The 22950-nt window shown below is 38.8% G+C and overlaps 1 protein-coding gene across 1 annotated transcript; it reads right to left on the reverse strand.

Moving 5' to 3' along the window:
* Window positions 1-164: 164 nt before the first annotated feature.
* On the reverse strand, window positions 165-17413 carry LOC122672725 (mitochondrial-processing peptidase subunit alpha-like). Its single transcript, XM_043870199.1, has 13 exons — window positions 17339-17413; window positions 16358-16600; window positions 15987-16283; window positions 15710-15877; window positions 14832-14999; window positions 14639-14719; window positions 14364-14430; window positions 11468-11565; window positions 1542-1614; window positions 1379-1449; window positions 1209-1258; window positions 727-839; window positions 165-640 (listed from the first exon to the last, which is right to left on the reverse strand). The coding sequence occupies exons 1-13, from the start codon at window positions 17378-17380 to the stop codon at window positions 588-590; spliced, it is 1524 nt and encodes a 507-aa protein (XP_043726134.1). The 5' UTR covers window positions 17381-17413; the 3' UTR covers window positions 165-587.
* Window positions 17414-22950: the final 5537 nt, after the last annotated feature.

Here is a 22950-nt window from a genome sequence, read left to right on the forward strand (position 1 = left end):
GCACAATTTATTTTCTGAAGAAAATAGACTCGCATGATGGACGATTAAAAACATCACCATAAAACCATCAAACTCAGGAAACAAATATGAAAAATTTTCCCCTGGCAATAAACAAAGAATTACACCATAAGATTACTACATTCTTCCAGTGTTGGCACAATTTATTTTCTGGAGAAAATAGACTCGCTAGATGGGACGATTAAAAATACATCACCATAAAACCATCAAACTCAGGAAACAAATATGCAAAACTTTTCCCTGGCAATAAATGAAGAATTACACAAATTAAAACATGAAAAGGTATCTCACCCATCTGATCCAGGATGATCCCCACCACAGACCAACTTTAGGCAAATCATAAAGTCTCAGCATCAAAGCATCTGCTGCACAGGATCATCAATTTTATTGATCCTAACAAGAAACTCTGTTCAGATTTCCTCTTCCTTTTCTTTTTGCATTCTTTTTACTATTTATTTCGAACAGCTATTTGCCCAGGGAAGGGGTGCATCGAACATGTAAAAAGACGATCCAAAATCGCAAAAGAATGATGCCAAGCAGGATATAAGCCTAGCTGAGTCTGTCATTTCTTATTTTGCATGGAACTTGCTGCTAACGGAATCATAGCTAGGGACATTGATAACTGCCAAAAAGAATAGGTTAACATCACAATCAGACACTAATGCAATCAAGAAAAAGTTGTCCACCATATGAATGCAAAACAATTACCATCTCCCCATGACGCCATTGTGAGTGGTGAGGAAACAATTTTCTGGGCAATGGAGGTAATATCCTTCAAAGTAACTTCTTCCACAGCCTTCAAGAAATGCCCCACAGGCTTCCTGCAAAAGATATTAAAAAAATGTCTTTATAAGATTTATGCAATTTTGGACTACAAAATTAAAATGTTTGTAGTGCATCAATGATATGCTGCCCTCTTTTCATCAAACCTAATATTACCTTTATATTTCACTAGTCTTCATATGACGTAATTTTTACCATGAGTACCCTGCTCATTTTAACAAACTAATTTTGTTTCTTAATGTCCCCAATATCATTAAACTTTGTTAAGAAATTACTAGTGCTTGGATGCTCCCAAAATGAATAAATATATGCATCATCCACATGTTGCTAAAGTAAGAAGAAAATCCATGTGCAGAATGCACAAGGAAATTAAGTAAAAGATAGTGGGTGATTGATCAAGGATATACCTCTCCCCATATGTCAAAATCTGCCGTCCCATATCTTCTGATGCAACACTCTACATACACAACCAACAGCTTGCAAATAAAAGATATGCTTGAAGTAGATGAAAACATACAACCATAACAAAATCACTCAAAACTCAAGTAGCTGTCAGCAATGCAAACTAACTACATACTCTAGATTCTAGATTCATCAAAACCGCAGACTTGGTCGTTGCTTTCGCACGATCCAGCTGTGTTTGGTCGACTATAAGACGAGAACAATATAATATCAGAAACGAGTGACAAGGACATTTAAACCAAAGAAATGGAAGCATTGAACAAAGAGATTCATCAAACCTTGTCCCGGTGTTGCAACTGCAAGTAGTTCTCTTGCTGCTAAATCAACAGCTTTTGACACGAACTCAGAGCCCTAGAGCCAGAAAGATGAAATTATCATGTAGAATAATGAGGCAATATAAAAGGTCCACCCATGAAGATAAGAAATTTCACCAGACCAGCACAAGTTTAGCAAATTAATTTAGATTATAGCGAGGCAAGGGCAGGGGAAAGAAGGGAAAGATTCAAATTATAGCTGAATTTCATAATCCCTGGCAACTTCAACGAGTACAAAGCATAAAAAAAGTTAAAGTAGTTTTCAATAGACAAGGATCCTTTAATACAGAAACTTGCATTTGAAAAGAGCAATGCAGATCAGACTGACCCTCCTGTCATCTGCACTGGCCGCCCCATTTATTAAATCATGAAAACAGGAAACATAAAGTTTTTCCATGGAATTGCCCTTGACCAAATGCAACATCAACCAAGAACGGGGTAAACGAGGTAGACACCATTTCCCTTACAAGTGATCTTCATTGATATATTCATTTTTGGATTGGATCTGCAGACGCAATTTGCATTTTCTTTGGATGGACAAAACCAAAGAATTATTTTCATTACTGTGCAAGTCATATGTACGAGGTGCACTATAGTATCATCTAAGCCCATAAAAAAGAGACAAAGTGAAGGCACAGTTGGCTAGCTTTGTAGACCATTTCTATCAATATGACTTCTCTTTTCAGTCCTTTACCATGTTGAGTTACACCATCTGCCTTAAGGTCCTGATCAAAGGGTTTAACCAAAAATGCAACAAACAAATGTTACACTAAGAGAACACCCTTCATTAATCAAATTAAATAAGAGATAATGTCACAGCACAAATTTTCATTCAGATTCTCAATCGGTCATAGTCGATTAACAAAAGTAAAGTTATCTCAATACCACACAAAAAAATGTTATCTTAACATCTAGCTTAAGATAAATAATTTTTTTACCAAGCACTACTCTTGTAAAAAGAGAATAAAGTATCAAGTTACATGTACCCGAAACCCTTTTCTTTCCATCATTTTGCGTTATTGCCTTCTTTGATTAGTGACAAATATGTGGAAGCCAAATGATATTTCATTAAATCATGAACCGTCTTACCTACACTGGTCAATCCTTGATGGCATATTGAATTTGGCAACTGGTAATTAAAAGAACACTAGAAAATGAGGTAAAAATACACATTATGTAGATAGATTCCCCTAAATGATGGGCGCAACAATGTCAGATGTAAATGTTCTCTCCCTCGCTCTCCCTAAATGATGTCAGATGTTCTTATTTTAATGTATGCTTGCTTCTCTTTTGCTCTTGCTCTCTGAGCACCCTGATACTAAGAAAGCAATCCATCATGAAGGATTGCCTTGTCACCTAGATGCCGCCTTGAGAACCACGTCTGATGCCCACCATTTGTTGGTTCTATCAAACAACTGTAGGACTGCTGAACCAATAGACATTTATAACCATCCACTTATTGATGTTTACATCATTTTCAGCTTTGTTGAAAACGTGGAAGCATGTGACATATTCAATGATAAATATCAAGCTTCAAACTTGCACAAATGGGAACAATGAAGTGGATGCAGGTCGACACTCATCAAACCTTCACACGGCACTCAAACATGGTAAGATGGGCACTTATAATACAAATACAATAAGAAAGGAAATATATCAAGGGCCAATTCAGTGGTCTTCTGAATTATAATACCTTGATAAGAATCTGTACATTTAGTCCCCACATTAATTTGGAATTGATTTTGAAACATCAATAGGCACAAATTACCTCAAGACAAAAAACAATTTCTCAAGTACAAAATACTAAGCAATATCTGAGATCACAAAAATCTGACAAAGTAACCATGAAGGGGAAAATGGAATATCTATCCGCTGCCACATGATACACGTCGTATAAAGTAAGGTTTCATAGATCAGGACCTAGGATCAGATTGTCCCTGATCTATCGTAAGCTATTTCATAGAAATTTAAGGAAAGCACGACAGCTGATCCTAGAAGAAACTAGGATAGGATCAGACCGGACTGATCCTGATCCAATCTTGGGATACGTGACTGAATTCATGGATCCAAGTCCTCACTCCTTGATATAAAGCATTCCTGAATTCAAACAACAATTCAGCCTTATCCCAACTAAATGGGGTCGGCTACATGAATCCCAGAAGAAACATAATATTAATAATATAAAGTAAGGGAATGTGCACACAAACTCTAGGGCATCGACCCAACTTAGGCACGAACTGCATCTTAACTGCTCAAAAATGAGCCCTAGACCTCGAGAATGGAGATATAAATAATACAAACAGTTCAGATAAAAAATTATCACTCACAAAGGTCCAATGAAAAACAGCAACAAACTGGGGGAGGGGGGGGAATGAAAGTGTGAAACTTGGAGTTGTGAACATAGTAATAAAATAACATTCAGAGCAACGACAATGCAAGAGCATCCTTAGATACCAAAATGAAGGCCACGGTTTGCTTCTTAGAATAATAGATCAATTCTAAGTAGCAGGGTCATTAATGTAATATTATATTGACTGTTGTATTGGATTAAGACAGGTTACATGGGTATTTTCAATTATTATTTGAATTTAAAGTGGGTCCCATTAGGAGTAAGCTAGCTGATTAGGGTCTTTTTTTTTATTAGTGTTGTAATATGGGTTCAAGGGTAGAATTGTCCTAAGGGTATTTTTGTCCTTGTACCCATTCCAGAATGTTCTTCTCTTCATATAAATAAAGATGGCTATAGTCACTCCGACTCAAGCCAGTATTCACGGAATTCAACAATTAGCCTCAATTAGGATTAGAACTATTATTTAGTGGCTGTCATGGGCTACGTATGAAACCTGAAAATCTAGATTTTTCTATTTCAGTTGGGAAAGAACGGCGAAGTCCATCCGAACTGTCCAATGAAGAATAAGAGGAGAGCAAAGCACCAATGGTCGAAGACCCCACCGTGGTATGCGCCAATAAGACCACCAAAAGCCTCTGTGGCACTAGTGGTACACACAAGGAATGGTTTATGGATCTTAGATGCAAGCAGGTCCAATAATAAAATTTGTGATCAAATTTGAGATAAAGGAAGCAGCTATGTTATACAACAACAACAACAACAACAACTCAGCCTTATCCCAACTAAATGGAGTCAGCTAAATGGATCCTTGCCCTCCAATCAACTCTATCCGAGGTCATACTTGATACAAGGCCTAAACTATGCATGTTTTTCCTCACCACTTCCCCTGAGGTCATTTTAGGTCTGCCCCTAGCACTTTTAGTTCCTTCAATTTGAATCAAATCACTCCTCTATATTGGGGCATCCAAAGGGCTCTACTAAACATGGTCATGCCATCTCAAACAACTTTCTCATAGCTTATCATGTATCGGAGCTACTCCCAAAGCAGCTCTAAGAAGATCATTCCTTACTTTATCCTTCCTAATTTTGCCACTCATCCATCTCAACACCTTCATCTCCGCTATACTGAGTTTATCTATATGATGATTCTTAACTGCCTGACATTTCGCACCATGCATCATATCCAGTCGTATGATTGTCTTATAAAATTTTCCTTCAAGTTTCAAAGGAATACACCAATCACACAACACTCCAGACGCACCTCTCCACTCCATCCATCCTATTTTAATTCTTTGTGAAACATCATCCTCTATATCACCTTCTTTATTTATGATTGAGCCTAGATACCTAAATTAATCACTTTCTGGAATCTCTCTCTCATCAATTTTCACCACCTCATTATCCATCCTAGTGTAACCAAAGTTACACACTATATACTCCGTCTTTGTTCTACTTATCGTAAAACCTTTTAGGTAGAAATATGATCAATGTAAGGAAAGGGAAAAGAGATAAGCCCAATCTGCTTGGGATGAATAAGAGAGAAGAGAAAAAATAAAGTCTCTGATACCAATCCCATATGCTAAGCTCAACAGCTCCAAAACTCTTAATAAAACTCATATTCTTTATTCAAATCAATCTCCAATTGATGAGGGGTGTATCACATATATAAATTCCTTTTAAATTTCTAAATTGACTCATAAAAGAGACTTAATCACTCACCCTTAATAAATTAATTAAACTTAAAACAGAACACTATCACATTTAAATGCTAATCCCGTGTACCAACTTTATCCCAATTTTATGGGCTTATAAATTAAGCTAATTACAATGAAACCGAAAAGAAAAAAAAAAATAAAAGGCTCACCTATAAATAACTACCCAAAGGTCAATTTCAAACCACATTGGACTGCCAACTGCTCCTTGGAAGGGTCTACACTTACACAGGCACAACCATACAGGATTAATGTCTAATGCAACTGCATCAGCTACAAGTTACTCTTAGCTGTCTAGGAGTCCTAATGTTAGTTAGATTAGACTAGAATAAGGAGTCCTATTCATGGCAGTATGTTGTTTTCTTTAATTTCTTTTATATAAATATGTCAACCCCCCCCCCTCTTTTAAGTTTAAACATAGTTGTCAAGGCGTCGCCAAGGTGCCACCTAGGCGTCCAGGCGGATTTCTAGGTGCCTAGGCGGCTGCCGTCTTATTGTAGAGCGCCTTGCACTGGTTTAATTGGTATCGAACCAGGTTCTGGCACCTTATTTATGCCAAATATCATTTAAGATAATACTATTCATAAATAAGCAAATACCCCCTATTTGAATCCAATAAAAATAGTTAAAAAAATAAAATTCCAAAAAGATAAAAAGTCAACCCCCCGTTCAAGAACAAAAATTGGATTTTTGGCGGTAGGTGAAATTTTCAACTTTCTAGTATTGGGGTTTTTTCTCAAATCTAAAAATTCCATAAATCTTATTATGGTAAAACATTGCTAAAAACCAAAAAGTGCGGTAAAATATTCATTTGTTTTGACATCTTATAAAATATTTTCATTCAGACCAATTTTGACAGCATTCGCGCACATGAAATAAGGTTTGACAGGAACATAACTCCTTCAATATAAATCAGATTTAAACAATCTTGGATTTGTTGGAAAGCTGGTTTTGTGCCCTACCTAATACAAAAAAATCCCATGTAAAAAAATAATCATTTGATCAATCAAATTTATTAGAGAACAAGAACATTTCCTAAATCGAGAGCAGGTTAATTACATAATGATAAGATCATATTTTCTAGGAACAGTATAAACCAAATGTGAGACTAGGCATACCTGAAAAATAACCAATTCCAAGAACATATAAACCAAATGTACGTTTTGATTGTTTCAAACTTCCAAAAGCTTGCTTCTTTAGTTCTGTTGTCTTCTCTTTCTATGTTGATTTTTGATTAGTCAATGTGGCTTAATATTGATTTTTTATGACTCGGTGTGACTTATTGTTGATTTTTTATGATATAAGATACATATTGTAGCATGCTAAATAATGCTAGAAAAAAAAAAAGGAAAATGTTAGAATATATGTACTCCAGAATACCGTGGGGGTATTCTGGTCCTTTTGGGGTATTTTTATGTTATTAAGTGTACTTAGCTTATGTCAGCTATGTGGGTTTTAGTCCCACATCGCCTAGCTTAGACTATTTGTAATTTCCCCTCTATTATAAATAGAGGGGCTTACCTATCAATACAACAAGCCATTCCATTATTTTATTCCCTCTCTCTGACCCGCGGTTCAACCAACATGGTATCAGAGCTGGTCTGATCTAGGTTAGAGAGAAGAAAAAAAACCCTATTTCTCCCTACTCCTCCATCGATCTCTCTCTTCTTCTCCCTTTCTCGGTTTTCTCCTTCTCCTGTTCTTCTTCTTCTCAGCCTATAAAGGGGCAGCACTAATGAGGTAATCTGAGTATATCGATGAGTTAGTTGCTGCCCTCCCTTCCTTTAAATTTTTTTATTAAAAAAAAAAAACCTGCTCGAACCCTGCTGGAGCCACATCTGCGATTTGGAGTTCCCCTTTTCTTTGGAGATCAGATCTCTCTCACCTAATGAAAATTGATCCTCCAATTTTGGAGCACCCTATGCAGCCTTTTTCCAGCCCTATTTTGCCCTATTCCAAAACCTAACTTCGCTTTTTTTTGTCTCTCCATCTTTTATTAAGTTTTCCAAGCATAATCCCCAAATCGATCTCACTTTGTCAGGGTTTTGAAAAACCCTGACTCCAATCGATTTTAGGGCTTCCCTTGTCAAATGCAGCTAATTTTTCAGGGATAATTTCCTACTACTACCAGCCTTAATCGACCTCAGTTTGGCCACTATCTGATGGCTGGATTTGTACCTACAGCAAAATCTTCTCAAGTTGCTATTTTTGGTTATCTGTTAAAACCCTGACTCAAATCGACATTAGGGTTACAGGTTTCAGTTTGTGCTGCCTTTTGGAGGGATGCTTACTCCACCTACAAGAATCACTCGACCTCAGTTTCAACCTCTTTCCAAGTGTTTGAAGACCCCTAACCCCAATCGATCCATCTTTTCAGGGGTTTTCAAAACCTTGCCAAATATCGATTTCAGGGTTAGGGTTGATTGTTGCTATTGGAGTTTTTTTGGGAGGTGTTTCTACCATCAAGAAGGACATTCTACTTCAACTATTCCTGACTTGACAAAGGTCTATTGCACATGATAGCTGCTGCCCTATTTTTCTGCAATTTTTTGGTGTTTCTCCCACGTGAAGATCAAGTCTCAATTACCAAAGAGATTGGTTATTCGAACTGGAGATCCATTCCAGCAGTGGTGGTCAGCATCTATTACCCGAAGACATCAGTATCACCTTTGACAAGTCATCATCACTTTGTTGAAGCCCCCTTCCCTACAATCGATCTTCCCTTTCAGGGTTTTTTACAAAACCCTAACTATAATCGATCTAAGGGTTAGGGCAGTCCACTATTGCTGATTTTTTTAGGAGAGTTTTATAAAAATCAGAGGAGTATTCAGCCCCTATTTTAGCATCATTCATCAGTTCTTTTTGGAAAAACTCAGGTTCATTCTTATGGCTCAATTTCTCCAATTATCAACCTATTTTTCTTACTTGTTCCTATATGGCTAGCTGCTTCAACTACCTATTGATCTGTCTGGTTATTTATCTTACATTTGCTGGTTAATTTGAGCTTTACTACCTACATGGCTGGTATTATTGTTTGGTTTCTGTAAGCATGACTGGTTGATATGTTACTGCTGCCTTTATGTGGTATCCTACTGCCCTATTATTCTGACTGAGTTTCCTACTATTGGAGATCGAATTTCTTTCATTCTTGAAGACTCGAATCTGCTATCCTAGAGATCAGTTTATTTGGGACTACAACAGTGTGTTCCACGGTTCTTGGTTGGAACTACGAACCTATTCAGTTATGTGAAGCTTTTCTGGTCCATATCTGGCTCACCTTGGAGCTTGAATCCTAGCATTGTTACTAATTCAGATCTGATCCAATTTTTGTTGAAGCTTCTACAATCCATTGCTGTCCAGATATCTTTGTTTGTTCTTTTAAGCATGTGGGAGTTTATACATTGGGGTTTTTGCACACTTGTTCCTCCTTGTTTGAAGATTGATCAAGCCTTGAAGAATGGAGCCTTTCCTTACTTCAAATCAGATCTGTATACTTGTCAGATTTGAATATTGGAGTTAGGAGTTTCTCCCCTGCAGGAGTTTCCATCAAAAGTGTTTGTTTGATCGTTTGAAGATGGTTGGAGATTTCTGTGTTGCATTACTTACTCCGTACTTCATTATCCCACTGCTTTTTTCTTCACCACCTCCCAAACCATCCCTTTGGCATAACCCATAACCACCTTGGAAGTTAATGGTATTCTATTCATTGCCATTTCTTCTTTTTCCATTACCCTTGGCAGCTCTTGGAAAATTCTGGAATATTATGTTTTGCCCTATATCTTTCATCATCCCTGTTATGTCCACTTGTATTACACGTGAGGGGGGGATTATATACAGTATACCTGCAGCCATTGCAGAAATCAGAACTTGCATGAACACTTGGTACAAACCATAGAAGGTCAGAGGTTTCACCATTGCCAATGGGTATCTACTTTGTTATTGGGTTGAGTTTGCCGCAAGGGGGAGGTTGGTCTTAAAATTTTGAAGATGTTTGGTTTTTGCCTGCCTATATGAGGTTCTACAGTTGGGTTGTTTTTCCGCTGCTTGCTCTTTACTGCTGCCTGATACATCTGCTCGCTACCCTAGTCACTTATCTTCAAGATTATCAGTCCGATATTCATCATTGGACAACTGCTGAAGATTGGTGAAAGTTTACTGATCAAGTCTGCCCAAGTTTTGAAGATCTAATTTTACAAGTTCTTGAAGGTTTATTTGGGAGCTGCGTTCATCTTGAAGCTGGATTCTGCTACAACTTATCTTTTCCCATTTTATTCAAGTTGGGCATTAGTACCTTATATGCGCCAACTTGAGGGGGAGTGTTAGCATTGTTATGGAGTTCTTTTTTCCTTTAGTCCAAGCTGGATCTTCTTTCTTTAATATTAGTATAATCCAGCTTAAGGGGGAGTGTTAGAATATATGTACTCCAGAATACCGTGGGGGTATTCTGGTCCTTTTGGGGGTATTTTTATGTTATTAAGTGTACTTAGCTTATGTCGGCTATGTGGGTTTTAGTCCCACATCGCCTAGCTTAGCCTATTTGTAATTTCCCCTCATATAATAGAGGGGCTTACCTATCAATACAACAAGCCATTCCATTATTTTATTCCCTCTCTCTGACCCGCGGTTCAACCAACAGGAAATAAACAATAACACTTCGGTGCCTTGGTCGCCTAGGCGAGCGCCTTGTCACCTAAGCGCTTAAGACACCCCTCCAACACCTTGGGTTGCCTTGCCGCCTTGACAACTATGAGTTTGAATGAAAATAAGAGGGATATCCAAGAGAAGGGGGGCACCAATTTTAATGATTTGTATGTGAGAGCTTATTCTACTTTCTCTCTTCCTCCCTTCCCCGTAGATCCCTTCCCTCTCTCTCTCTTCCTTCTTATTCTACCAATTCCCTCTTCTTTTCCTAATTTCTCACCTCTTTCCTCTCCCTTCAGTCTCTTCGACCGTGTTTGGTAACACTCCGAAGAAGTATTTCGAATGTGTTTTGCTTTGCAAGAACAAAAAACAGAACAGAAAAGTGTTTGGTATGTCCGATTCTTTTTCTATTGTCACAAAGTGAACCGGGCTATGGAACACCAAAAAACAAAAACAAAAACACAAGCAAAAAAAAAGTAACTTTGTTGTTCTAGAAACAAATTGAGATAAACACAATTCTCTCTCTCTCTCTCTCTCTATTTATCTTTCTGGCTGTTCGCCTTGTAGGTGATTGACTTCTCAACTTACCTATTTTTACAACCACTTCAGCTCTGATGTTTATCTTTGCCTAGGTTTCGAGCGAATGACAATCTGATCCACTTTGATTTTCTTCTCTCTCATGCTTTGATCTTGTAATATTATGGAATTGCATTTATTTGACTCTAATGCTCCAATTTTAACTTCTACATAAATCACAAGAGCCACTGCCATCTTCTGGACTTTTCAGTTAGCTAGGGACCAGTGTTAAATATTTTTTGTTTTTCATTCCTTTCCCTGTTATTACTTTATTATTTTCTCCTATTGCAGGCCATAGTAATTACCATAATCAGCAGGCATTAAATCCTCTCGACAGATCCAATCCTTCAATTCTCAGATTTTCAATATTTTCTGGGTCTGTTCAGTGGCCAATTTTAGTCCAAATTCTTTAATTATAATATAGGATAGCTGGCTGCATCAAAAGCTGTAGCTCCAAACCCATAACTCCAAATTTTCATAATTCAATAGTCAAGAAAATATAAGTGAGAAATAGTAGAAAGACAATTTAGAGATCTAGTAGGAATAAACCCAACAAAAATTTTAAGATATCTATGCCCCAAAATAGATGAAGTGAGGAAAGTGTTACTCACCGTCGTAGCATGAATTCCAAAGATGCCAGTATCATTGTAGATGCTGTTAAATGCAGAAAACGACTCAACTTGTTGATACTCATTCAAGACACGGAGATCTGTTAACATTAAGATCAGTAAAACAAATCAAAAGTATGCAACAGCCAATTAAAATGTCCTTCATTATTAAAGAAGAATATGAGTGCACTTGTGTGTATATGTGTGTGTAGTGAGAAATCATTACTTGGTAATTCTGAAAATTTCTACACTTCCATTCATGGATTGACATCAGTGGAGATGTGATGAGGACATCACTCGGGAATTTAGGACATATCAGAGGAGACACAAGCATAAACAGCCACAAGTCACTTCATTGTGGCTAGATGTCCTGTGTGGACGCAAATTTTTGTATACTTATGTGTAGTTAAGTAGTTTGTTTTATTTTGTAGAATTTTATTTTATTTGGTGTCAAACTATTATGCACTAATGTTGTAATGCTAAGTGTAGTTATTAGGAAGTCATTGCTGGAGAAGTAATTATTAGGGAGTTATTGTGTAGTAGTAGTTACTGCTGGATGAGTAGTTATTAGGGAGTTATTTATCTTTTTTTTTTTATTTTGGTTTTAAAAGACTATGTATTCTATGTTGGAAGGCAGTAAAAATATCTTGGAACTTGTGAGCATAGTTCAAGAACTCGTCGAGATCTCGGTAATATCTCGGTTTTTCAAAAACCGAGATGAGATTGAAGGCGAAATGGAAAAATACAGCGTCTTGGCGGAGATCTTGAGATCTCGGTGGTCTCGGTGGGAAACCTTGGTATACAAACTCTTATTTATGCAAACCTTGGTATATAGACACTTATTTATGCCAAAAAGCAGGACAGACACTTTTTCATTTACTTAAGATATTATTCATAAATAAGCAAATATCCCTCTATTTGAATCCAATAAAAATAGTTAAAAATCAAATTTCATAAGGATAAAAAGTCAAACTCCAAGTTCTAGAACAAAAACCGGATTTTTGGCAGTAGGTGCAATTTTCAACTTTTAAATGTTGGGGTTATTCTTAAATCTATAAATTTTATAAATCTTAATATGTTAAAACATTGATAAAAACCAAAAGTGCTGTAAAATATTCATTTGTTTTGATGTCTAAAAAAATATTTTCATTCACAACGATTTTGACAGCATTCACGCACACCAAATTAGGTTTGACCAAAACAAAACTCCTTCAATATAAATCAGATTTAAGTAAAGCTTTCCAATAAATCAAATTCCAAAAATAAATAAAAAGCCAAACCAACCCCCCCCCCCCAATTCAAGAACAAAAACTGGATTTTCGGTGATAGGTAAGTGTTTGTCCTAGTTTCATTTACTTAAATGATATTAGGCATAAATAAGTGTCTAATCTATTTCTGGCATAAGAAAGTGTCGGTCCTGGTTTCCCACCACAGTTGTTAAGGCGTCTATGCGAACCAAGGCAATCGAGGGGGTTAAAAACCAAGTCGACACCAACAAGGTGTCGCCTAGGCAAGAGAATGGCGCCTAGACGCCTTGCCAACTATGTTTCCCACTAAGTCAAACTCCTATTTAGACTTTGATTTTCAAAATCCGATAGTGCTATTGTGTTTAAATGGCCCAAAATAGGCTGAATACTAAGTTTCATGACCAAACTAGGTCAAAAACCCACAGAAACCTTCAAACAAGTTCAAAAAAAAAGTGCACCAACTTGTGCGAGATTTTGGTCCAACTCGGTTTTTTGGCTTACCAAGTTGGGCTCCAAAACCGAGTTCTTGAACCATGCACTCAGTGACTCAAGGATGAGTACTGAATATACCCTCCAAGATGGCTTCTTATTTCGAGGCAGCAAGTTATGCCTTCTGAGTGTCGAGTACATCCATCAAAGAGTTCGTCGTATAGAGTTGCATGCCGGAGGTACATCAGGGCACATTGGTAGAGACAAGATGATTGCCATGGTGGAAAAAAGGTTCTTTGGCCCTAGTCTAAAATGGAATGTGGCAAAGATCATCGACTAGTGTTACACTTGCCAAATGGCAAAACAAGAGGCAAAATACCAGTTCTATATACACCATTGCTTGTGCCACATGCAACATGGCAAGACTTGCATATGGATTTCATGTTGGGGCCTCATAGGGCAGTGTTAAAGGACATGACTCTATTTTCATTGTTGTGGACCATTTTTTCGAAGATGGCTCACTTCATACCATGTTCCAAGACATCTGATACTTCAAATGTAGCCAAGCTATTCCTTGGGGAAGTTGTTAAGCTACACGGCTTACCCAAAACCATGGTGTACAATAGGGACGTTCGGTTTGTTAGTTAATTTTGGAAAATGTTGGAACAAAGCTGCAGTCTTTTTGCTGATTAATTTCTACCATATTCAGAATTTCAATTCGAGTTCCTATTCTCAGCTTCATATTTCAGTTTTGAAACGCTACTCTTCTAATGGTTTCCTTGTTAGAGTCAAATTCTGTTTATCTTCAGTTCTGATTTGTTTTACTGTTTCTGGTTTCAGTTTGCTGTTTAAATCACTGATTAAATCCTTTAGAGATTTCTGTTCAGGCCATTTAAATCTTCCATCGATTCTGCAAGTCTGAGATTTTCTACTCGCAGAAGGACTCTTTCATATATTGAAATCTGGCCATCAGAATCACATCAAACTTTGCAGATCTATTCTGTCAACAAAAAGAAACTTAGACCGAAATTGGAGCCTACTCTAAACTGTTTAGCCCTAACTGCCAATAATTTTATGTTTCTGCCTTTCTGGTCCTTTCCCTATTTCCTGTTATCCAATTGAGCTAATCTCCCACTGGATTATCCCTGGTTGGGGATTAGTCCTCATTACCATTATGATGGAAGCTGGCTACTAAAAGCAGAATAAGTCTACGAATGACTCACATAGCCGCGAGTACATCCCTTTCCCAGGTCCCCCAGCAGAGAAAGAGCCACCTCCTCCCATAAGCATCTGTAGGAAAGTAAAATTTATTATTTACCTACTATCTCAACATAAAACACAAAAACATCGCAAAGAAAAATAAAGAGGCCAAATAGAACTAAAACCACCAAGACACAATTCTAGTGCCCCCATCCCAACAACACACACACACACACACAGAAGACCAATCCAAGCACAAAGATAAGCACTTCCGGAAGCAAAGATCAAAACATAAAACCTGAAGCACAGTCAATGTCATGGCTTCTTTCTCCTTATGCCAGCCACCAGGAACTTCAAAAGCAAGGGCAACATGTGTCTTCTGAACTCAGTAAGAAAAGAGAACTTATCAGAAACACCACAAACTAATTCAAGCAGAACACACGAAAAGATATAAAGAAAGACGATTAAGATGAAATGGTTATAATACACACCTCAGAATCAGCTTGACGACGGTAATCACCTCCAACATAGACAGATTTGGGCTCTTCAGGACGAGGGACTTTGGGAAGGTCAGACAGCAGTGGCTCTGCGAAGGATAATAGTTCCTCATGTTCGACTCCAGAAGCTACAAGTACCATTCGGGGTGCGGTATAATTCTCCTGAAATTCTCAAAGCAATCAGCAGTCTGAGAACAAAACAAACTCCATAACTCCACCCATCCAACTATGCATATGCACATAACTGCATATTTGTAGGTCAGTCTCCGAGATTTCTTTGCTAGATGGCCTCTCATCTCAGACTTGACATGCCCAGTCTATAACATAGACACCATTCCCTTTCGTAAGGACTGAATCGGGACATTTTCTGTGAGCATATCCCCCCTAAACAAGCTTAAGCATCCAATTTAGGGGAATATCTCACTTTGTGTTTCTCACATCATTTCCTTTTTTGAGTACCTTTTTTCTATACGTATGGTAATGGTGATTATGATTGAAACCATCTATTAGATGAGGGATACTTGGGTTTAACCACATCAAAGAGCCATGTCAAATCAATTGCATGGCCCATCATTTATTAGAAATTTTTCACATATAATTTCAGCCATCAAATTATTTTACATTATAATTAAAATGTTCCAAAAAAGGACAGCTATTTTCCTTTTGCCATATAACATACTGCTTTTAGGTTAAAAATTATCATCAGGGGATGGGAGTATGGCAAATATGTGGAGCCCCTTGGTGATTCCAGATGAGCTGTCATATGAAGGATCCCTAGCAAACAAACTCATCTCAAAGGAAGACCGGGGGGGGGGGGGGTTTAAAAAACAATGCCAAACAACGAAACATATATACAGTTTTCATCATCTTACAGCAACAAATTCCTCCAAAATTGTACTATTCAATCTGTTCACAGCAGATTCAGGGGCCAAAAGAGGATTAGCCAGTGCACCAGAGTAGCCAGCAGAATGAATTGCCTCCAATAGTAAGCCCTGGGGGTTGTTCGAAATTTCTGATATCTCTGCTTTCACCTTCTGGAGCTGTAGCAGCAGCAAATATAATTTATTAAGAGAGGATCCAGCATTTTATCAAACAACTAATGTATAATAGAAAGACTAACTGAACATGAAGGAAATCATGGAGTAAAACCTGTTCATTAATCTCCCAGTCCAAAAACACTGGGTTCCTCACACTATCAATAAGCAGTTCTACCATTTCAGGAACATATGTCTTCAAAGCATCATAAGTGTATCCCATCTGTTCCCGTGAGGCCAAGGCCATCACATTGCCTCCAATTGCTTCAACTTCCCTGACAATGCGCAAGTGACTCCTGTTCATGGTGCTCTTGAAGGCCATTCGTTCCAGCAGATGTGTGGCCCCCAATGAGATGGGTGTCTCATAAATGGAACCACAGTCAACATATAAGCCAATTGAGGCAGCTGGGTTCTGCTCAACCAATCAATTAAGTTAAAACACATATAAACAAGCACGCACACACACAGACAGAGGGAGAGACGGACCGCTGAAGTTTCTGAGGCAATCCTGACACCATTGGTGAGGGTAGTTATCTTAGTCTTGCCCGGTTCAACATAATCAGGCAGTGGAGGTGGGAGGGTGACACCTGGTAGAGGGAAGTCAAGGGGAGGAAGAGAACTAGAGCGTTCCCCTGTGAGCCAGCTGAAGAGACCACCAGAAGAGGATGCCTTCTTGACTGCAGCACTTGAAGTTGCAAACCTGGCTGCTGCCCTATTGCCTCCACGGCCCTATTCACGCAATTCCATGTCAGACCAGGACACCATTGGATTTCATAAAAGCCCCATATGGAAGAATAGACCAACAAATCATTCAACCACTTAATTATCTTAAACTTAAAGAATTTTAGCAAAACTAAATGTTAACCCAAAACAGCAAAACGCACCCAATCATCTAATTGCTTTGACAGTCACTGTCTTCATTACATCTTAACAATGCACCCATGTTCCAAGTTGGTTCAACAAAAATTAAAAACAAAAAAAATAAAAAGGCGTGGAGTGAGGGTGGGGACACGAGAGAGCGGGGAAAAAAGGCGTCTTTTTTCTTTCCTTTCCACCTATGACCATAGCTAAATCCAGTTTCCTGAATGAAACCCCTTCTTCCATTGATATCCCAACATCATTGTAGATACCAAAACAAACTCTATCTGACATCCAAGCACTGTCTAAGAAAAACTACGAAGTGTAAATAAATCTCATTATCAAAATGAATGCCATCAAATTTACCATCAAAATAGGTTCAGGGTCTTACACAAAAATAGTTTACATATTAACCATCCAGAGGAAAATAAATGAAACGCTGAACACTGATTGGGAGCAATTTAACATAAAAAAATCAATAAATTGACAAATCTTAAATCAGTCAATCAGTAACATAGATCCTTGTGTTCATGAAAATCGTTATTGTTAAACGAAGGAAAACAGATCGATTACGTTCGAATTAGGATTTTTATATACTCCGATACTGACCTTGTTGAGAGCTCTAAGACGTGAGGCTGCGGTTCTATACATGATCGTTTGCGAAAAAACCCTAAAATTTTAGGCTCCCCGCTTCGTCTTGGCCGAGGTCGTAAAGAAACGAGAATAGCTGCAGAAGAAAATACTCAACTCGTTCTAGCGACTTATGTAATTGTCAACTATTTAGGGCACGTGCTTCGCGGCAGTGTGTGCATTTACATCTGGGGCATGTAAAGCCGTTTTGAAAATTCTCGACGTCAAGAGATTCCAAAATTGCCCGTGGTTAGAATTTTAATGGTGTACACAGATCCTACGCTTTTACAAAGGGCGTGCGAAATGACCGCTACACCATACATTTATGTTGAGATTCAATCTTTTTCTTTTCAGTTGGAGATTCAACTCCTACATATGGGAAAAAGTTCTCTGTCCAAGAGTGCGGCCTACATCAACACTCCCATGAATCTATTCTCTCATTCTCATGTGGAAAGACACCTCTGCCCCCTTGTTTTAAGGAGGAGACTCCCGTACAGAAAACTACTTCCCCCTACATATATTGAAATATTACATTGCTTTTCTAAAAACAAAAATCTGCTCCTAGAGAACCCATATACGAATTCAAAAACACCATAGACCATAAAGCATCCCAACATTGGTATGTTCTCATGGTTCATGTGCTTCAACCCAGTGTCATTTTATACATATATTAAAAAAAAAAAGGGGAAGGTATTGGTACACGATAGATTCCGTGTATCAATGCATTCAATAGGGGGTGGGGGTTTATGATCATTTCAGATGGGCATTTGGCGGTACTTCATACAGACCGTGTACATGCAGGACCATGTATCAAAACTTTTGCCAAAAAATAAATCATTTTTGGGTAACTGAAACAATTAACATTAGATGCTATTATAATTGGTGAATGATCAGTACACAAATGCACCACAAGCAAAGTGATCCATTGCAACCTAACAGTCATCCCTATGGAGTACGTAACATGGACCATTACAGAACATTAAGAAGATTGCAATTCATGGCAAATCAACATATTAGGGTGCATGGACTGATTCATCCCCAGTGAGCTTACCAAGGGAATCATAATGCACAAGAATTAACTATAGCAGACTCGATACAGGTATGAGGAACATCCCAAGTTTTAATGTGGATCATAAGAGGTAATACAAATGCTAAGTATGGTCATTCAAATGCTACCCTAAGGCTAGGTGCACCAGAACACAACAATATTGTGTGAGTGTGTTGCTTAACTGATTGCGTTGACAACAATGACAACAACACCAACCATAGTCCAACAATCTCCTCCTTTTGGAATTGTTGGCAGCACACAAATATGCAATGTAACTGACATATTGTAATCATACTCCAACACTCAAACACATAAGTCATTTGCATATTGCACTCTCTCCCCCTTTGACAACAAGTCCAGAGGATACAGGAACTCCCTGCATAAACTCACCCATAGGAGTGTCCAACGCATCTTTCCAATCCTATAGGGAGTAAGCTGTCTCTACAATTACTAATTCAACTTGCATATGTGCCATCTAACATTAAACTCACTCATAGGAGTGTCCACCGCATCTTACCAATCCCATAGAACTAATAATCTCCATACAACAACACAAATGCTCACATCTACTCAACTCATCCTCACTATGTATGGTGAAGCTCTTCACATGCCAAGATATCTCAACACTTGAGATACTTATCCCACTACATATGATCTCTCCCCACTTTGGCATAAGTACTAAAGAACTTGTCAAGTGGCTCCTCCTGAGTCAGATTGAGAGAGAAATATAATAATAACACTGCTCCCCCTATCATATGCATGCATTTGGTCTCACTCAATACTCAAGCCATGTACACGATAGTGCAACACATCAACACTATTATCTACGCAATACAACTCACATGCCACCATATGCTCTGCCACATCTGCAACATATTGAATACATCATCTGTCATATCATCAACAATGACAACACATCCACACAGATATAGCCATATTGAGATCTCATCATCTAATGACAACTCAACAAGTTGTAGAAACTACAACATGACTGCATTCTCCATCAAGTGATGACCTCAATCACTTTTACTAAGAACTCTTCCTACAATACTAGAGTTCACCTAGGGACACTAAAATATCATTAGTCCCACCCAGCTAAAGCCTGGCCATAGATTCAAGAGTTTGAACCAAGCTCTTCTTAAAGGATACCAATAGTGAGAAGGATATTTGATTGAAATAATTGTAGACTGAGATGTAGTAAAAGAGAAGGATTAACAAGAATTTCAATGCAAATTAAAAATACATCTTTCATGCTTTGAAACAAAATTAGGAATAAAAACTTTGGATTTTGGTTTCGTGGGTTTGCTACTTGCGTTATATACTTTAGCCTTGGTTCGATACAAATTTGGTTTGGTATATAAAATTCAATACAATATCGATATATACCGACGGTTTTCTTTGAAAGCAATACCATACCGTATTGATCGAAAGAGATTCTATTTTTCTATACCAAAATCGTACCGAATTTGTACCAAAACTGTTTGATACAGATTTTGATTTTAGTATTTCTTTACAATTGACACCCTTTACTCACCAAGGATACAGATCATTATCCTCTTAGGTTCCCTGCCCGGTTCAGTTGTCCGATTCCTCTCATAGGAGGCATAAATGATGACCTAACCCCCTGCCCGAACACATTGCCCGGGTGTGGTTAATTTGCTATTTTCACCCCCTACAAGAGGAACCGGACAACTGGACGAGGCGGGGAACCTGATAGGAAAAAAATTCCTGAGGATACATGTAACATATCTCCCCCTCCTTCGATTTTTTTTTTGGTTTTTTTTGGAATGGTCATCCCTACGGTGTGGGTTCCATACATTCCCAAATAGTAGTTGTTGCGTCAGAAATCCTGTTGGGGCGAGTTTTGCCTGCACGACAAGGATTAGCAGAGAGGACCAGTCGTTGCCGATGATCTCACTCCGATGCTTAAGTTAGATCTCTGAGCAGCAGTTAATTCAATGAGAATTCAGATAGATTGGTTGTGTGTTACCTCCCTTACTTAAGGTGGTTGTGAGGTAGAATCGTGCCTGAATAGGTAAGCTAGAATATCGGAGTGGAGTGAGACTGTTGTGGAGTGAATCGTGGGATAGTGCTTATCTGTTACTTGCCACGCGCCTGATTAGGCGTGATGTGGGCGAGAATCTCGGACCATGTTGGTCCATGCTAACTTGGTGTTGTTTATGCAAGTTATAGAGGTCGTTCCTCATCTGCCTGGCTGTGGCCAGAATGTTGTCGTTTATAGGCGAGCACGTTGCGCCCTAGTGGTGCGGGCTGGGGTGCAACCTGGCACCCAGCCCCGTACGTTATTCACAACTTGGTCCTTTCTACGAACAGGGGGAGCATGCCAGTTCGCGCTTTGTCAGCTGCACGACCTCGTCCTAGACTCGCGACATCGCTGGCTCTTTCTCGCTATGTCTGGTCCTTTGTCCTATCAGTAGCTAATGTACGCAACAATATGTTTAGTTATGATGAATGTAATCTCCTTCAAGAGGAGGACAGAGAACAAAAGGCAAATATGGTCTTGGTGATAGGATTTGGCTCCTGTCCTGCAGTGGCGGGAGCTGGAGCGTCAAACACCTTCTTTAGATGCTGCCACGTGGACTGTTTAACATCCAACGGTTCAAAATATAAGAAACCAAATTTAACCCCAAACTCCTTAAGATTCGTCGGGTCACTCCCACTCTTACCCTAACCCGAATCAGATGACGCTTCTAACCTCCAACCCTGCTAACCCTCAACCTCACAACAGCTCCCCTGTTCCTAACACCTCACCGCCATTACTCCTCTTTGTTTGCTGGATTCCGACAAGGCTCATCACCGCCAGAACCAGGTATTCCGACGAAAAATGATGGTGACTCTCTTTCTTTCTCTATCTTTCTCTCTCTTTCATTTTCGTTCTAAACAGGAAACCATAACTCGAGATTTGTTCTTGGTAAAGGGGAAGTGGAAGAAGAAAGAAGGCGAAGATTAACGGTTTGCTCCTCTTGTGTCTTCTAGGGTTTTTACCGGTTGTCTCTCTGCAAGCGAGATGGAGTTTTTATTTCTCATCTCGACATGTGTTTCAGGGGCAAGAAAGGGTTTTGCAACAGCGGCGAATGTCGCTACCAAGAGATGATGTTCAATGAGGGAATGGAGAAGCCTGAGTTGGATGAAGATCGTGGTATCTGTGCTTGATGCTTTCTCTTTCTCTCTGTCTCTTCCCCTACTTCAAAGGGTTGCATAAAAAGTTTCAGCTTGAAGAAGGGTTTAATCATCTGTAAAATGTCAATTTTTCTATAAATACCGATTATTAGTGAACTAAAGGAGAACTGAGGTATCAATTATCAATCGATCCGAGGAGATTAGACAGAATAGATAGATTCGAAGATGGCGATTAAGAGAAAGACTACTCTGTTTTTTGGGTACATTGAATCTACTTCTATTTCTCTTGTTCTTTTAATTCTCCTTCTTTTGCCTCAATTGTTGTCTCTGTTTTCTCATACAAATTAAAGAAGCTGAACGATCAGAAGCTTGGAATATTGTAGAGTTGGATTTTGGTAGTGATTTATGCTAGCCTCGCTGGATCCCTTGAAGAAGAGGACTAATGGCGGTGAAGAATATTCACCCAAAAAAAATGATGGTGAAGAACAGAGAGAGGGTTCTTTCGGGTTAGGGAGTGACCCGCCTTAACTAATGGTTAAATGGATAAAGTTCATGATATGACTTTCAAACCGTTAGATGTTAAGCAGTCCACATGGCAGCATCTACAGAAGGTGTTCGACGCTCTAGCTCCCGCCACTGCAGGATAGGAGCCAAATCCTTGGTGATATAGGACACTGACTCACTGGCAGTGACTGATGTCACTGTTCACAGTCGCAAGGTTACAGCCTTACGGGGCAAAAGGACGGAAGGGGCGAGCTTAAGAAGAAAAATCCGCCAAAGTGCTTGGTTGCATGGGGTACCACGCCTTGTCTTCGCACCTCAGCTTCTTATGTTGTTGTCGGTTTTTGCCACTCATCCCTCCAGGCACCGGACAAAGGGTGTTTGGCCTAAAAAGTCCTTTGTCTACCTTCAAAAGGCAACAGATCGAATTCCTCTAAAATGCCCGCCCTCCGAATGTTGGTTTCTGGTTGCAGCTATGATGTTTAAGCCATGCTTGACTGTTTGCTTCCATTCAAGCGAGAGATTAGCATTAGTTGGATTTGTTGAGGTCAGTGCCTCTCCCTTAAGCGCAAAAACTCTGATGCTACGTTGCGTAGGAGATGAATAATCATTAATGATGACTCTCTGAGTGGGCTTGGCGCTAATGATCAAGGAGGAAACGCATAAACTCAAGGGGTGGATTTGGGGTTTCGGCAGATGTGTTTCCATCATTTATTCCAAAAGAAGCCGAGAGTGTCAGACCCATTAGCTCGAAAGTGGCTAAAAGGGATGAGCTGCTGCCCTGAAGGTGATTCATTTCTTTCTTTCCTCGCTCCAGAATAAATTATATAATTGCAGTTCCTTACTATTCATTCATTGTGTCTGAAAGTGGTCCATTTGGTTGGAATGCCTTGGGGCTTGG

Source organism: Telopea speciosissima, chromosome 8 (assembly GCF_018873765.1).
Source record: "Telopea speciosissima isolate NSW1024214 ecotype Mountain lineage chromosome 8, Tspe_v1, whole genome shotgun sequence".
Lineage (NCBI taxonomy): Eukaryota > Viridiplantae > Streptophyta > Magnoliopsida > Proteales > Proteaceae > Telopea > Telopea speciosissima.